The sequence below is a fragment of the Phalaenopsis equestris genome, unplaced genomic scaffold, assembly GCF_001263595.1.
Source record: "Phalaenopsis equestris unplaced genomic scaffold, ASM126359v1 Scaffold000002, whole genome shotgun sequence".
Taxonomy (NCBI): Eukaryota; Viridiplantae; Streptophyta; class Magnoliopsida; order Asparagales; family Orchidaceae; genus Phalaenopsis; species Phalaenopsis equestris.
This window is the reverse complement of record NW_018164444.1, coordinates 31010316-31028516: the sequence shown is the minus strand read 5'-3', so window position 1 is coordinate 31028516 and position 18201 is coordinate 31010316. Positions and strand designations below refer to the sequence as shown.

Below are 18201 nucleotides of genomic sequence, written 5' to 3'. Positions count from 1 at the left end.
TGCAATCTCTACAGCACTCTAATCATGTAATTCAATAATATCAAGAAAACAGCACGTCTTGTCAACATGTGTGACAGAGACAAAGCTCTAGTATGTTTCAGGCTAAATAAATATTATAGAAAAATTGAAAGCAAAATGAGCCGTGTCTTGGGATTTGAAGATAACGCTAAGTTATTACATACCTATAAACAAAAGTCAAATGCGTTTGTATTCCTTCAGCTTCAAGCAACCTCGAAGCTTCAATTCCCTGAAATACAGGGGAGATTTAACCAAGCATTAGTTTGTCGAGAGAGGATGATGGGAGGTCATCTTAAATATTAGAATTCTATCAATGAATCATTATCATACTTGCCAGGTCGCGGGAATTTTGAATAGGAGGCGCTCTGAAGAAACCCCTGCCTCATTATATAACCGCAACAGCTCATGCACCTGAAATTTTCAAACACAGGCAAATCATATTTAAATGGAAGTCAATGTTACCACAATACAGCAGAAGAGTTGTGAAGCATTTATTTCTTATCACGTAAGTTTATGTAAAAATTTTAACAAGATCAAGTGTAACACGCAAAAGATGATATCTTTCACTAAAGTTAAAAGTAAAATCGTATATTTAAAATCAGATTGTAGGTTTTCTTCTTTGCCGATAATAGAACACCCACTTTGACTTCAATTTTGGAGTTCAAAGACATCACTCAACCAAATGGTTGGTGGCAGCTTTTAAAGTAGACAGATGTTACAAAGCAGCAAAAAAAATCAGGAGTTCTTCCTATCATATTTTCTTTATTCAGTTTCGCTGCAATTGGGCCAGGAAAAAAAATGAAAACTAGCAAACAACCAATTGTCTGGTCAACTATTTATACAGGAGAGAAAGGCAAGAAAAGAAACAGCTTTCCATGCACTCATCTGGAGAAAGGAATATCAAAACCTTACTACCAAGCTCTTGGAATGACCCTGTGGGTGTCAGAACCTGTAGATAGAGCCCGGGATTGCACCTCTTTTGGCAACTAGTCTGCTTTATATCTTTTTTCACCCATCTCCTATGAACTCACATTTGGAGTCAACAATCACTGCTTCCTAATGCTAACACGAGAGTTGTTGAGTGCCAGACAGCATTCTCCTCCCCTCAAGATTTCGTTCAAGATTGGGGTCCTGCTCTGGTTCGGTAAGAATGGGCCCAGAAGACAACACTTATGTGACTCTTCCTTCAACCAAGGCCCAATATCTTGGCCACATCAGCCGAGACACCATGGCTAACAAGTCATACGGGTGTATAATTGAAAAACTCAATCGAGCAAAGACAATCCCTCCATTTTGTCAACACCAAACGAGTGGTTTGTAAGCTCTGCATACCATTTGAACGACATCTCGAAAAGGCCATTTATGAACTAACATCAAAGAAGGGCATTATTGCTCCCAATATTATCATGGGTCCCCTTGAAGAATGTCATGAGCATTTTGGGGTTATTAGTCTCATTGAAGATGTTGAATTTAGATATATTATACTATAATTAATGTTCTTTTCATAAAGTTTTCAGTTAGTTATAATAACCTAGCGATTATTGGCGAACTTGATGTCGAAATTGGTTGTTTGCTGGTTCTAATAACTTATGATAATATTTCAAGTTGATAAGAGGGCAAGAAAAAAATTTTAAGGATATTTATCCAAATAAAAATAATTTTAAGCTATGCATTCCAATCATGGACAATAAAAAGCTTGTCATGCATGAAAGGTTGCACGCTTAAACTTAGGTTCGGAGCCTCATGAATCGTATACAGTCCAATCAAGGACAATGACCAGCTTTATTTGGTGTGCAATGTGATAGATAATAACTACAATTTACTTTTAAAAACACATTTTGACAAATAATTTATACTATATGTTTGATCACCACAAATCATTAAAACAAAATTCCTGATCATGCTAAACATTTTTTATGAACTATGATGCGCATTTAACAAGGTCATAAGTAATCAATGGTTGAAATACACAATAATAATAATGTATTTTTGCACAGAGGCAATATTTTGAGCTAATCCATATTACAAAAAGCGTTTCTGCACAATGGCAATGATTTGAGCTAATCCATATTCTATCCTACGCAGCTAGTTGTATTTATGTCAAGATTTGTATAAATATTAGCACTCATTTCCAGGTTTAGCTGGACTGAGTCTAGTTGCTACAATTAGTCACGACACGTCTAAACAACAAAAGCATAACATCAGAAGCGTAGTACATGCCAAGAAAATGTTAATAAGGGCTTCATATAGAAGATTTTTGAATGGGAGATGACTTCTTCGCTAAATTTGTAAACCAAATTCCAGTATTTGGTCATTGAGAAAACAAGGATACTAGAAAAGAAAATCATGGATATGATTCTACCTTATGAATGATGCCTCGTGTGTCATAAGCAAGACGAGCATCCACTTCTGTTGACACCCGACCTGGGACTAATCCGGCCAAGTCAGCACCAACATTCACTAGAGCCTGCAAATGAAGAAAATGTATAATCGTTGCATTATAAGAAACAAGTACTAATCCCTCAAAACTACAAATCCTCAAATTCTAGCATAATAAGAATGACCTTGTTAAAGAAGCAGGTCATCCGGTCACTAGGTTCCTCTTGTTCGTAACATTCGCTGTTCGCCAATGCAATCTCTACAGCACTCTGCAACAGAGCCATTGTTTTTAATAATTTGAATAAGTAAATCATCTAAATCCGTGAATCGTGTGCTGATTAGATAAAACCAAAGTCACCAAAGCTCTGCACTTCCTCACCTTGAACCTGGTGTCTGGAAGGCTGCAAATTCCTAAAAGGAGCGAAGAGCTAACAGTAGCGGCCGTGGGAGGAAACCTGCACTCAAATCATGAAATCATCAGAAACACCGGACGCCAACTAAAGAACAGCTTATTTATTATCAAGTACCCCATACTTCTCAAAATCATCAAAAACCACTGTATCCGGAACTATCTCACTAAAGCTAGACACAGCATCCATTTCAGTTTTCGTTCCTGCATTTCGACTAATCGGAATCAAGCAAATACGATCGGATTTATTGGAGTGAATGAAAGGGGTATTAGTTAAAATCATACCAGTGCCAATAGAAGAAGAGGCATTTCCGGCTGATGCAAGGATTGTTGGAAACGATCGCCGGAAGTGGACCAGACGATTCGAAGGAGATCGTGCCGATCCGGGCCATTTGCCGAACTGCTTCAAGTTCAGAAAGCATCGTGGGAATGAATCAAACGCGGTAACAGATTGGAGGCCCAGACCAGAAGAGGGCTAAAGAAAAGAAGAAAACCTTCGGAGAAGAAGCGGGAGCGGCCAAGGTTGACGACGAAAACGAGGCTGACATTCTCGATGGCAACTAATCGAAGCAGAGATCGAGAACTGAACCCTCCTCAAATATTAGCAATTTTCTAAAAGCAATTTTACATGGATGCCACCAAATTAAATATATATGTATATTTTACATTGGACATGTATATGTATATATCTATACAATACACACACAGATATATATATATATTGTTTTTATATAACACGGTTGTCCTTAGAAGAGTTGCTAGTCATGCATGAGGAGAAGAAAGAGGCGAGAGGGTATTAGTGTTTGGGATGTAGGAGATATGTTGTGAGAGATTTATGTTACTGTTGTTTACAGGGAGGTAGGTTGGCACGGTTTCTGCAGCGGCTGTTGTGGTGATTAGGTGACTTGATAGAAGGGGGTTTATAGTTGGGCAATTCGTGAGGTGAGATTGGGTCATGGGCAAAGTTGTTGCAGGTCGTGCGAGGAGTCTACTTCCATTTGTAATTTATGGGTTATATAGCATGTTGCCTGTTAACATTCAAAGTAACAGAAAACCAAGAGAGTGGAGAGGATGTTGATTTGTACACTCACTTGAGTAAAAGTACATTTGGCAATCAATCGATCTACAACCAGAGGAATCTCAAAAGTGCTGACAACATCAGATATATCATTCTTTGTCCATCAACATATAGGGAAATTGGGTATCTTAAACCATAATAAAACATTAGATAAATCTTCCTTAGCTGTTTGAAAGCAGAATATTTATTTTTTTGGAAATGAATAGTTTACTTGTTATGAACTAGAGAATACCTATAAAACTATATACATATCTTCCATTTAAAAAAATAAATTAAATTAAACTAAAAAACCCTTCTGTAAGAGGGAAAATATTTGTGTGTGTATGACGGTTATTCATGGGGTATTGAAGGGTTATGTCGTTGTTATTGGGGTTAATACCCCCAATAACCTCACAAAACTTTCAATTGAGAGGAAAAAGATAAGCGTCGAGCCGCATAATGTATTGGCAGTTTATTGAGAGGTTATTGAAGTGTTATTAGAGTTAATACCCCCAATAACAAAATTATTGAAAAGTTATTTGGGGTCATACACACGTATAATTGTCTTCGTATGACGTACTTAAATAGCGCTTCTGTAAGAGATGTATATAAGCTCTACCATTGCCTTTGGGTTTTCAGATCTCGTTAATATCTTGTATTATTGAGGCCTCTTACCTAGAGCATAGCCGACCACAACAAGGTTCCAATGCTTATATCTATCCCAGGATTCCTCTGTCGAAAAGGAGATTTTCTCTTTTGCAAGGGGAATAAAAAAGAGGTTAGAGGGGAGAGGAGCTTGGTACAAGGGAGGAAATGTCATTTTTCAGCTAGTAGTCAAAGGGAGTTCGGTAGTGGAATAAGTGAAATAGATCCATAGAGGATTAGGCAGAAAACCTCTAATGGATGCAAAAAGGGAAATTCTGACACATAAAAATAGAGCATTCAAGGGAGATATATTATTTTCTCAATTGAAATACAACTTCTCATAATTATATTTTTTCAATTTTATAAGTAGGTCAGAACCGGTCGATCGACTGGTTAAATTGAAAACCTAATGCTTGGCATATTTGGCTTGATTAAATCGAAGAATGTTTGTTTTTCCATTTAAAATAGTTCAAATTAAGTGAGCTTAGCAACAAGCCAATAACTAATAATTAAATAAAACAAATAAAATATTATATATATTAGTTCTTAACTCAAACACATATGTTGAATCCTAAATTGTCATTTGTGAACACGCCTTGAGAGTTTGAATCAGATGAACGAGTCAAGAGGAAATATAGAATAAGTTAAGATAAAGAGAACATAGAGATAACCAGGGATGACTATTTATTTGTTCTCTTGCCTCCAATTTACAAGAGTGTACTTGTACAACTATAAAAATACGCAAACAATTAAACAATATGTTCTTAATATAATTGATAAACTAATTGATTGTATAGATTTTATACCATATTTGTATTATAATTTTAATTCTAACATGACAGTAATTAGCTAGTCTATCTGCTTGAATTCGATCGGTTAAGACGATTGACAAAGTGGCAACCGCACATTTCAATGTAAATATCGGTTCGCTGAGGCGCCAGGTTGAATGACTCTTGCCTGCCTAATAAAAGTGGGTCGGTCTATCAGCTTGCGATCAAATGCTCTTGCATGCGTCTTAGTCGGTTGGGAGTGCAGGCATGATCCGCCGATTAAATCATTTGCAATAATGTATCGATCGATTATGATCACACAGTTGCTTATTGTATTATAGTATGTCTTGATTAAACTTGTCAAATTAGCTCGTCGCATTAAGCCTAGTGAGCAGAACAAAAACAAATATTTTTGCTAGAAATATAAATGAGTCGAACAAAGAAAAATGAATGAAACAGTTGTAATATATTCTATGCGCCCACTCAATAAAAATGATACGTTATTGACCATCTAATACATTACATGATATATATATATATATATATATATAAAAGTATATAACTAAAAAAATTCTAACCCCTCGAAAGCTTGCGGGTTCTGCTGTCCTCTCCTTATCCAATCAAAATCAGGAAAAGCTTTCGCCGCGAGAGCTCAGGGTGCCGCTGTGTTCGTTTTTTAATCTCTACTTTTATTTCTTCGGATATTCTCCTCGGATTGTCAGTGTTGGCTCGATTGCTCGGTATTCTTGCTCGATTGCTCGATTGCTCGATTGCTCGATTGCTCGGTAGAGTATCTTTTCTCTAATATTTCATATCTATCTTCTGGTTCGCCTCTTAGCTTAAATTTTCTTAAATTTCTTTTAGATTTATTTAGTGTTTTTGAGTGAAACCTAGTTTTTGAAGTTTTTGGGAGTTAAAATCTCGCATATTGCATCTATATCTGATTTTTTTATGGATGAGATCTGATATAAGGGTTCTGTTGTGAAATTTAATTTGGCTATGGTGCATTAGTGTGGTTATTCACACAGGTTTTAAGCGTTTGTGCTGTAATTTGGATATTTTCCCTTATTTTGATGCTAATTAAGTTCCTTACACCCTTGTTGGCCTTCTACAACTTCTTGTTTCCCTGCAGATGACATCAAATACACATGACTTTGGAATCAAATTTTAGATGAAAGATGACTTTGTGAAGAATACTATGCCTTTTTTCCTTTTGTTTTTCAAAACAATAACACGTCATTTACTAAAGTTATTTGAACTTTATCTGTTTCACTTTGGGGCATGCATCCTTGTAAAGTGCATGTACATGGATGTATTATTCTCATTCCGCCAAATCCTAATGCGCAGTTTTATGCTTGCTAAAAAAATATTATGTTGCTCAACTTAAAGTTGTAAGTTGGCTTAACTTATTTCTAAACAAAAGAGTACAAGCTAATCAAGCATAATCCAACCTTAATCATTTGATACTGACCAGTTTATATTATATTCTCCTGTTTAAATTTTGTTCCCTAATTGTACAATGACCTGATGACATGAATGTACACTCTCGTAATCTCTTCTTTATTTTAAGCTTTATCGTAAACAGCCAATATTATTTACTTAGTTTTTTATATATTTTACATCTATTTGTTAGTTTTCTACATTTGCACTTAAAGTGATTGCAACAAAGTTGGCATTAAAGGAGTTTAAGTCCTAATTGTGAAATTAGTCCTTAGACTCTTTTAATATGAGCTGAAACAGTCCTCATAAATGACTATTTTAGCTTCTTTACTGGAGTTTTGGGACTAAATTGACACTTTTGTAGACTCCGAGACTAAAATGGACCCCTACAAAAAAATCAAGGGACTATTTTGACACTTTTCTCATTTATGATTACACCATTTAAAAGATTAGAAAACACACACACAGGGAGAGAGATAGCACCTTTGATGATGTTATTGAAGTGGGACAGATGATAAAGGCAGATTTTGCATTGCCTGTCCTTTATTTTTGCATGAACAGCACAATGAGGAAGCCATGGATGAACCTTTTCATCTCATGTTTTAGATAAATTATATTCTCATCAATGCTATTTTGGATCAAGAGAATGAAGAAAGTGTTATTTCATAAACTTGGTTGAAAACCCCGTGATGGCCACCACCTTGCATACAAAACCCTATTCTACGAGTCAGTTCAAAAGAATAATGCTTGAAATGTGTCAAAGAAATATAATTTGAAATTTGTTTGATAACTCACCCTCAAGTAAGGTCATATATATTTTTCAGTATTTAAAATATCTATTATTAAAGTTTTATAAGCAAATTAATCCATTTTTACCTCATCAGATTTAATTTGAACATAAAATTTGATACATTAAATTTTATTTCAGCTTTATAAATACTAAATTTGCACATTAAATTACTTTCTGTTTTTTTGTGGCATTTTGGGTACCATTTGAATGTACTCGGTCATTTCTGCAATAGAATCAAATAGTAACTCTTCAATCAATCACTATCTATCTGCATTTTTCCCAATCATACTTTGTCAAAACAAAATCTTCTGGAAGCGTAAAGTATGCTACATGAAGAGTTCTGATATTTTGAAATATTTTTTCTGCTTTTTCTCTTATCTTAAGCTAGCCCTTCCTTAGGCATTCCCCAAAGCCCTTTCTAAACTTTCCTCTGCTATGCACCGCCCTACACGACCTTATAGCACTCTTCCAAGAAGGAAAGAAGAGGTTTCTTCTTTTCAGCTTGGTATGTTATATTAATTTGATGTCAAACAATGAATAAGTCATGGAGAGTATGACTGAGCGTTGCATGAATGAGAAAGTTGTGCATGTGCGGTAGATTTTGTAAATTTACAATCAGAATTGCCTGCAGTGTATGGATCCTGATGCTACGCTAAAAAAGAAGTTATTGAAAACTCCGTTATGTATCGCACAAATAAAAATGTGAATACATATTTTTTAAATGAAGAAATGAGCGATGAATGATTATTTAATAGACATAATGTTAATAACCTATTGGAGATAATATAATGGTGATATTTTAGATGATTTGCACGTATATCATGAATAGAAGAAGATGCACCAGTGTTGTGGGTTGGCATAATAGGATTTTATCAAAATCGGGTAAGCATCTTATACAAACTAATATTGATGGATGAATTATTTATAAACCTAACCTTCATTTTCTCAAACTATATCTCCAATTGGTTAAATTTGATTGAAATGTATCCTTCATTTTCTTCCTGGGTTTGTCTTTTGACAAATTCTCTCAAGCTATATCTTCAACAAGTTTTTTTATCTTTTCGCCCTTTCTTTGTAGTATATATTTAACGCCATTTTTCTTTATTTACAGTGAACTTATATGGCTGCCTCTTCTCCATGTCTCACCTCTAATGGGGTATCCAGAACATCTGGAAAAGCTATTCTTACCAAGGGAATGTATGGTACGAGCCTATCTTCCTCATCAAGTCTTCTTTTGCACAATGTGATGTCGAAGACAGTATCTATTAGTGCCTCTTTAAACCAAAGTAAACTCTCATCAAGAAGAGAATTTCTTAAGCTGTTACATGGAAATGCTGGTCTAGCATTGTCTACTTTAATTGGTGCAAAAACTGCTAATGCTGATGAGCAAGGTGTATCTTCTTCAAGAATGTCATATTCCCGTTTTTTGGAGTATCTGGACAAGGATAGAGTAAAGAAAGTGGATTTATTTGAGAATGGAACCATAGCAATTGTGGAGGCTGTTTCACCAGAACTTGGCAATCGTGTGCAGAGAGTGCGTGTGCAGCTTCCTGGTTTAAGTCAAGAACTTCTTCAGAAATTAAGAGAGAAAAATATTGATTTTGCAGCTCACAATGCTCAGGAAGATTCTGGCTCTCTTTTGTTTAATTTAATTGGGAACTTAGCTTTTCCACTAATCCTCATTGGGGGTCTGTTCCTTCTCTCTAGACGATCATCTGGTGGTCTTGGAGGACCCGGTGGTCCAGGGTTTCCCCTTGGATTTGGTCAATCCAAAGCCAAGTTCCAGATGGAACCTAACACTGGTGTTACTTTTGATGATGTTGCTGGGGTTGATGAAGCAAAGCAGGATTTCATGGAAGTAGTGGAGTTTCTTAAGAAACCAGAAAGGTTTACTGCTGTCGGTGCTCGTATACCTAAAGGTGTTCTTCTCATTGGTCCTCCTGGTACTGGAAAGACTCTACTTGCCAAGGCCATTGCTGGTGAAGCTGGTGTTCCCTTTTTCTCTATCTCAGGATCTGAGTTTGTGGAGATGTTTGTTGGTGTTGGCGCCTCACGGGTTCGTGATCTTTTCAAGAAGGCTAAAGAGAATGCACCTTGTATTGTATTCGTTGATGAAATTGATGCTGTTGGAAGGCAACGAGGAACGGGTATTGGAGGGGGGAATGATGAAAGAGAACAAACTCTGAACCAGCTTTTGACTGAAATGGATGGTTTTGAAGGAAATACAGGTATCATAGTTCTTGCAGCTACTAACCGCGCAGACATCCTGGATTCCGCTTTGCTAAGGCCTGGAAGGTTTGATAGACAGGTGGGTCTACACCAAATTGTAGATATAAAGCTAATTATAGGGTAAATATGCTTTTTTTATACATAGAAAAAAATTCTTTTTATATCTCACACCCAAACTTTTATCTTCAAAGCTTTGATATCACTTAAAAAATAGCACTAATACTAATTTTAAAAGTCAAATATACCTTTTCATACATCGTTTTAAAACAACTAAGTGCTATGTATGTAAATATGGGAGTTTAGGTATGAAATATGTAAATACATAAGAATTGTGCTCTACATATGTAAATTTCCCTTTTTTCTGTCTCAGTAATATCTATCTTTTGATGCATTTATGTCTAAGGTGATCTTTTAATCTACAGATTGGTAGTTACAGGCAGTATTGTTTTCATAACCTGGCTTGCATTGCTTAAATTTAAGAATTCTTTTCAGGTTACTGTTGATGTGCCGGATGTAAAGGGACGCACAGAGATACTGAAGGTGCATGCTAGCAATAAGAAGTTTGATGGTGATGTTTCTTTAGATGTTATAGCAATGAGAACACCTGGTTTTAGTGGAGCAGACCTTGCAAACCTTCTTAATGAAGCTGCAATTTTGGCTGGTCGGAGAGGAAAGACGGCCATTTCGTCTAAAGAGATAGATGATTCCATTGACAGGATTAGGAATGGAGGGAACTGTGATGACAGATGGAAAAAGCAAAAGCTTGGTGGCATATCATGAGGTTGGGCATGCAATTTGCGGGTATGTTAATTCGAATTTCTTACTAGCAAATCTTTGTTGTTCGCTTTCTTCATGATTCTTTTGTTGCCCGGTATTTTGGCTTAGATATCATTAACATTTTAATTTTCATCGATTATTGATTTTCTTCTCAAAATGAAATTTATTATCCTATTGTATCTTTTGGTTTTATTTTATGCAAAAAATATGGATATAAAAGTTTGTGGGGAGTTCATGATATTTCCAAGAGGTTTGCACAAATTTGTTAAATTGACCGAGGATTGAAAAGATGACTATATGTTAAAGGACAGTGTGTTTTAACTTTTACGTGTCAAATTATATATCTAGCCTTGATTTTTTAAATAATTGATGTAGTATAGAATAAATTAGGACTTTTAGTTTAGGATTGATGTGGGCCTCTACATTAGGAAAATTAAATTAGTATTTAGGTCTTGCAACGCTCAGGTTGGGAGATTATCACGTGAATTCAAGAGGGAGGTGTACTAAGGAGGTGTCCTGAAATGAAAATTGCAAATAACTGTAGTTTGAAGAGCTTTAGAATTTATTAAAATCTCAAGTGTAGTATTCTAACTTGACACTATTTGATTTTTACCTATTTCTTGAGTTGACTCCTTGATTTTAGAGGATTGTAGGTTTTAAGTATCAAATTATGACGCTATAGGATTATATATCTTCTGTATGTGAATATCCAAGTTTAGGTGTGAGATGTAAATACATAAGAATTGTGTGTACACCTGTAAATTTCCCTAGATTTTAATCAAAATTGGTATATTTTATTAGGTATTATTTAAGTTGTTTGTTAAGTTTAAATATTAATTAGAAATGATTTAAATCTATATATCTAACTATTTATTTGATATTTTCAGCATACTAATACCTCTAACAATATGCATACTTTTTAAATTATTATATGGGAAAATTGCTTTAAAAACATAATATAAGTTATCAAATAACGACTAAGCCATCATTAATTGGCATTTTATTGAATTCTCAGTGAGCTATTTGTCAAATGACAAATGCGCATGTTAAACAAGCGACTTAGTGTTGATGCTTGTTCAATTTATATGACAAGTTTTAAATCTTTGTTCAAGCTAGTTTGGTTATTTAGATGAAGTATGTGAATTATTGTAGATGTTGTTAGTGTTGATGCTTGTTCAATTTATATGACAAGTTTTAAATCTTTGTTTAAGCTTGTTTGGTTATGTAGATGTTGTTCATATTTCAAAGAGGAAGAATTAAACATAATCATCTTAAATTCAATTGTTGTTGACACTAAAACCAAATCAGATCAACAGCCAGCTTTCATTCAATGCTTGCAGCCTTTGCTTCCTCATTTAGGGGAAAAAAAACTCATTTTTTTGTTTTTTATTTTTCAACTTAGATTTTTCACACCTATCAAAGCTACATCATCCACACGCATCATATTTATACCTAATTTGGAAATATGTCTGACACTCTTTTTCTTTGTATTTTCTAAATCAATCAGTCAAGAAATAATCCAATGAATTTCTAAGTCTCTTCTATGTTTTCAGTGGTATACTTTGACTTCTAATTTGGGAAATTTAAATGTGAAGCACACAGTTTTTATATATTTACATATCCCACACCAAAACTTCCCTATTTTCGTGCATAGCACTTTGTTGCTTTAAACCTCTGCAATAAAATTTGTATTTCACTTTTAAAAAGTGGTGATAGTGCTATTTTTGACATGATATTAAAGATTTTAGTGCTATGCGTGTAAATATGAAAGTCTGGGTGTGAAATGTGTAAATACATAAGAATTGTGCGCTTTGTATGTAAATGCCCTTCCATTTTTCAGTGCTGGCCCAAATCCTGATCTCTCATACTCTTTCATATCATCCAGGACTTTAACTCCAGGGCATGATCCAGTCCAGAAAGTGACCCTGATTCCTCGCGGCCAAGCTCGAGGGCTCACTTGGTTTATCCCTGCTGATGATCCAACACTAATCTCAAAGCAACAACTCTTTGCGAGGATTGTTGGCGGCCTCGGAGGTAGAGCGGCTGAGGAGGTCATTTTTGGAGAGCCTGAGGTGACCACTGGTGCTGCCGGCGATCTACAGCAGATAACTAGCTTGGCCAAGCAGGTAGGAGCTTTATTATAATTAATTCAGTCTTTTTTTAATATTTCATCCTGATGAATTATTTTGAATTAACACCAAGCAGTCATCAGATCATTAAGCTTATTTTTCTACCCTAACTAATAATAGAAGGAAGGTTTTCATACATATTACTTAATTCTTATGTATTTACATGTCTAACACCTAAATTTCAATTTTTACATACATTCCACCTTATCTATTCATGGAAATGTGTATTTCACTTTTTAAGTTAAAATGTTAATATTTTGATGTGACAAGAAAGATTTGGGCGGTATAAAAGTTTAGGTGTTGGACATGTAAATACATAGGAGGATTCAATGGAAGATGATCTTCTTCCACCATTTGCAGATGGTGGTCGCATTCGGAATGTCGGAGATTGGCCCGTGGTCCCTAATGGACTCTTCGGCTCAGAGCGCGGATGTGATAATGAGAATGATGGCTAGGAACTCCATGTCCGAGAAACTCGCTGAGGACATTGATGCCGCCGTTAAGAGGATTACTGACAATGCCTATCACATTGCTCTAAGCCACATCAGAAACAACCGTGAAGCCATCGATAAGATCGTCGACGTGCTCGTCGAGAAGGAGACGTTGGCGGGCGATGAATTTCGAGCAATCCTTTCCGAATTTGCTGAGATCCCATCAGAGAACAGAGTTCCTCCATCTAAGCCAGCACCTGTTCCTGCTGCTTAATATCATATTTCTTATATTATAGCTTTTGTAAGCTGAAGGAACGTATTCTGCTGTACAAATTGCAACATTGTATAATATTTTTGCAGTTTATAAAGTTCACTTGTAACATTATTCGCTGCAGTTGATGATTTTCATATATATATATATATATATATGATAATTGGCATATCTGAAAGTGAAATATATGTCTTAATGCATTGGATTCTAAACATTATAATCTTTAGCAGATTTGATTGAAGTTGAACGAATTCTCAACTGCCATCAACTGACTTTTTAATATTGCTGTATTGAGAGATTATGCGAGAGATAATTAACATGATGAGAATTTTATTTACATGATTTTAATTTTTTCTGGTAATATGCTGATAATTCGTATTAATATGATGAAAGCAATTATTAATTTTACATTTTTTCTTTTATAATTTAATTTTGGCATTCGAAGCAGATTCTGTCTCTTTTAGGCCGCATTCCATACGGCGTACGGAGCAAGCATGAGACAAAAGGCATGGGGGCCATGGCCCATGGGCTGTCAACGTGGTTTACATTGGAATCCAAGGCATAGGATGCTTCCTTGAAGCTTCTCTTTCTCCTCACCAATAATTGAAAATAAATTATAAATTCTTATAAAATTATATATTTTGTTGGATCCTAATTTTTACTCTGTGAATCACGTCCGGAGAGTCCGAGTGAAGAGGAGAAGGAACATGTAGTAGAATAATAAGTCTTAAATTTCTTGAAGGGAGAATCAAGTGAGAGGGTCTCTTTATTTGTATTTTTCTCCCGTATTAATAGAGACGTATTTTGTATAATTACAAAAAAAAAGAAACGGTTATGAAAACCGTTCTTAATGCTCTTAAGACTCAAGTTGATTGTATAGATTTAATGTTATAGTTGCATTACAATTTGAATTTCAACATTGACGGTAATTGGTTTGTTGGCTGACTTGAAGTCGGCCAATTAAGACAACCGACCGGGTGTCATCTGTGCCCTATGAAGTATGCTTGGTCGGTTGAGGTGGTCGACAACATGAAAACTTTGCTCAGTATCTTTTGGCACAGTCGACGAGAGTGATCGGTTGTAAGGTGGTCCTTCAGTCTGAACGTGGTGCTGGTCAGTCGAGTTTTTTTCCGTTGAGTGAGTTGTGGCTCATTTTTCTTCGGCTCAAGTTTCACACAGCTCATGTCTCGCCTGTTTGATTGGTTCGTCACCTCGATGGAATCTCCCAGTCTTGCAAGATCTTAAGTGGAACTTGTAGCAACCTATGCGTGATATTCGACAAGACTCGCTACCAAGATGATTTACGCCTCATTTTCGACGGGTGTTGTTGCTACCGAGCGGGAACAATATCCAAAACTTGAAACTATATCGGGTTTGGAGATGCGGTTTCATGATCGGCCTTGAACCCTCAGCTGATTGTTTACCTCGAAAGAATGTTCTTTCATCTCGGTTCTTCATTCTTTTTTTAGATTAGTGCTGGTATTTTTGGTGTAACATATATACCAAATAAATAATGAGGCAAATTTTGTGTACTTGTATTTGGCTCATTTACTTGTAAAATAAACAAAATTTGGTCACTAATATTAAGCTTAGTTGAAAAATTATAGATAAATTATGCAATATACATAACATACCACATGTTTATTTACCTATACAAATATACATGCATAACTAAAGAAACATGTAATCTATATATTCATGCACACGTACACACATCAATACACAATACAAAGATACATACATACATATATATATACATACATACATATATATATATACATACATATATACATATATATATATATATTATTTAAAAAAAAAACTTATAATATTAAAGTCTATTAGTGAATTCTATAACTAAACAATTACTTTTCTTGCACGGAATTCTTCTATTATGCTACATTACTTATGCCCCCATAAATGGAAAAAATATACAATACAGTGAGAGAGTAGAGAGAGAGAGAAAGAGAGAGAGAGTAGAGAGAGAGAGAGAGAGTAGAGTTATATAAAGTCCCAAACTCAGCTAACAGCAGGACTACTTGAAGCCATGGGAGGACATGTAGTAGTATTATTGGTGACGAAGCTGAAGGTCCTAGCTGCAGGAGGCCACACAAACGGCCACATATTGCCGGCCCTCCTCCTTCCATTCATATTGAGGCTTCCTTTAGCCGTCAGAATACCCCCCTCTCTGCCTGGTATTGTCTATTCCCTTCGCCTGTTAGTGTTCCAGCTCAACAGAATACTTTTCCGGCGAACTCCGCCGCCCAACAGCCGGAGGATGGCGAGGACCGTGCGGTTGTTCTACAACCGCATGATTGATAACGGACGGTCTATGATCACCCAGACCGATGCCGATACCCTACATGCTTTGTCCATGGTTTCCTTGTAAGTGTGTAGGGCCTATCTTAAGCAGGATTTAAATAATGTTTAGCCTAAATTATATTAAATATATTTTTCAATTGTCGAAAAATTCCCATTGTGATAAGTTTTAATGTTAATTATTTTTAGAATTTGTTAAATTTCAATATTTGTAAATTATGTTAAATTTTGATTTATCCGTCAATGTCACCCCAAATAATAGAGCACAAGAAATGAGAGAGAAACAAAGAGGGAGAGAAATGAGAGTTAATATTAATGAATAATAAATTGTATTAATCGAGTTGATATTTTCCAACCTTTTTGGCTAAAATTGTGTATCACTAGTTCATGAAATGATCTCCTTATTTATAGAAGGGGAGAGAGAGTATAATATGATGATGTTACATTTTTGTCCTAACTTTAATGAGGGTTGTACAAGATTCCTAATATTTACAGACATGAGGCTATCACAAAGTTGCTCTCTGGCTCGATTGAACGGGCTCATTTGGCTTCAAATCGACAAATTGGTTTAATCGAATAAAAGCTTCATCGGTGTCGCCGGTTGAATGAGTTTGGTAGGTTTTGAGTCAGCATGACTGGTTCAGTCAATTGAGTTAGCTCAGCTGTCGACCCATGATAATAAATGGGGAAACTTCTGAACCTCTCCGATATGATAGGAGATGTTGGGGGCTTGGGTCAACTTTTTAATGTTGGTTCGCTTCAATACCTCTTTATCTCATTTTTTATCGAATGGCTCAGATTCAAATAATTTGGTCATCTTCATTACTCGGTCAGCTTTGGCCATACTTATTTTGGCTCAAAAAAGCTGCATTCGATATGAAAAGTGAGCCTCTTGGTATTCTGTCGATAAGTCCACCTTTGTGGTACTCTCTTATAGACCGTTGGATCCACAAGATCAACACTAACGTATTTTCAATGTATAGTATAAGTTAACATATTTAAGATTTTAATAACATTTAGCCATTATATGATATATCAAATTATTTTTAAAATTTAATCTTCTCAAGATTTATCAAATATAAATTTGTAAGATGCAGAGGTTGTATGATTATTTTTTTTCTTGAACGGTAAAAAATAAAAAATAAAATGAATATATGTGATGATAATTCATAATAATACTTTGGAGTAAATAATCTCAAAATTCATGTTTATTTAGAATGATGGTACATATGAAGCTCAGCAAAAGAGTTAAAAATAAAAAAAAAATAAAAAAAATAATAAAAATGATTAGATAATTCCTGAATGGTGCATGGTGAGGGTAGATATTATGCTGCCATAAGCTGGATATGCGCACAAGAAGACAGCAAGGTAGCAATGATAGTCATGTGATTTATGCTGCTGTTGTCGGCAGCTAGTTCCAGAATTATTTCTCTCGATCAATTTTTAAGCTTATTAATATTATTTAATATTTATTAATTTTTAAATGGTAGATATGTAAATATATAGGAATTGTGTGGTATGTATATAAATACCCTATTTTTGTTTTTATTAATACCGCAAAACTAAAATATTACAGGCGTTATAATATAAACAGAATAAAATCCTCCTCCTAGTTTGTCAAACTCTAAACTCTCCCTCTTATATCTAATTTTCATGTATTGGAACTCTTCTTTGTCCCGGAGCAATTAATATTTAATTTATAATTATTAAAATAATGTTTTTAACTTTTTGTCTGTTTTACGCAAAACAGCTTTTATAAAAAATAATTTATGTGCGTCATGATCAAATAAAGGTGACCGAAGTTTTATCATGAATTTTGATGTTTGAGTCACACTTAGATAAATGAGTGAAATATATGATTTGTAAATAGTAAAGTTTGGGGTGCCCTGTATGTAAATTACACCAAACAACATCTAAATCTTTAACATCACTGGAGAAATACCACTATTGCATACTTTTTTTTGAGAAATTAGGGCGAAGAAAAATAAGAACGACACAAATTCAGAAGAACACAAAGATTTAACGAGGTTCGACAAAGATGCCTAAAGATGCCTACGTTCTCGGCGTTCTCGGGAGCAGAGCGGCAACCTTTTCACTAATCTAGAAAAGTACAGAATACATAACATGAGGTGTAATACATATGATTACATACATACGTATTTATAACCCTAGAAAGAACATAAAAAGAAACATTAGGTACAATATGTAACTACCAAATTACCCATGTATCACAATCCTAACCCACATAAGGAAACTCCCCTGATTTGGACAGAATTTTCCACTCTGCTTCGCTCCTGATTTAGCATTGTCCATTTATGGTATATGAGTCATATCTAACAAATCTCCACCTTGGCGAATATCCAGCCCCTTAGGAGAAATACGTCATAGAGTTCCTTACATATCAGAAATGGGTTGGGTCGTCATGCTTCTTTCATGCTTCTTTAGCAACTGCAGGCAACTGCAGACATTCAACAAGTCCAAGTAATGCAAGAACTTGTTGATAGTAATTGACTTGGTCAACATATCAGCTGCATTTT

At 35.1% G+C, this 18201-nt stretch overlaps 2 protein-coding genes across 2 annotated transcripts in view; one reads left to right on the top strand and one right to left on the bottom strand.

Moving 5' to 3' along the window:
• LOC110039401 (transaldolase-like) overlaps window positions 1–3418 on the bottom strand; it is a 14002-nt gene extending 10584 nt beyond the window's left edge. The window contains exons 1-8 of the mRNA XM_020744445.1: window positions 3301–3418; window positions 3092–3206; window positions 2932–3010; window positions 2777–2852; window positions 2583–2666; window positions 2381–2485; window positions 349–429; window positions 183–247 (exon numbers count right to left, since the gene is read on the bottom strand). Of these exons, the coding sequence (XP_020600104.1) occupies window positions 183–247; window positions 349–429; window positions 2381–2485; window positions 2583–2666; window positions 2777–2852; window positions 2932–3010; window positions 3092–3206; window positions 3301–3354 (659 nt within the window). The 5' untranslated portion in view covers window positions 3355–3418. The remainder of the gene's footprint in view (window positions 1–182; window positions 248–348; window positions 430–2380; window positions 2486–2582; window positions 2667–2776; window positions 2853–2931; window positions 3011–3091; window positions 3207–3300) is intronic.
• Window positions 3419–6029: 2611 nt separating this feature from the next.
• On the top strand, window positions 6030–13456 carry LOC110024516 (ATP-dependent zinc metalloprotease FTSH 2, chloroplastic-like). The gene is given in 6 exon segments (XM_020724535.1): window positions 6030–6103; window positions 8620–9816; window positions 10230–10456; window positions 10458–10538; window positions 12400–12640; window positions 13004–13456. Coding segments are annotated over 5 exon segments (2082 nt in total). The 5' UTR covers window positions 6030–6103; window positions 8620–8628; the 3' UTR covers window positions 13349–13456.
• Window positions 13457–18201: the final 4745 nt, after the last annotated feature.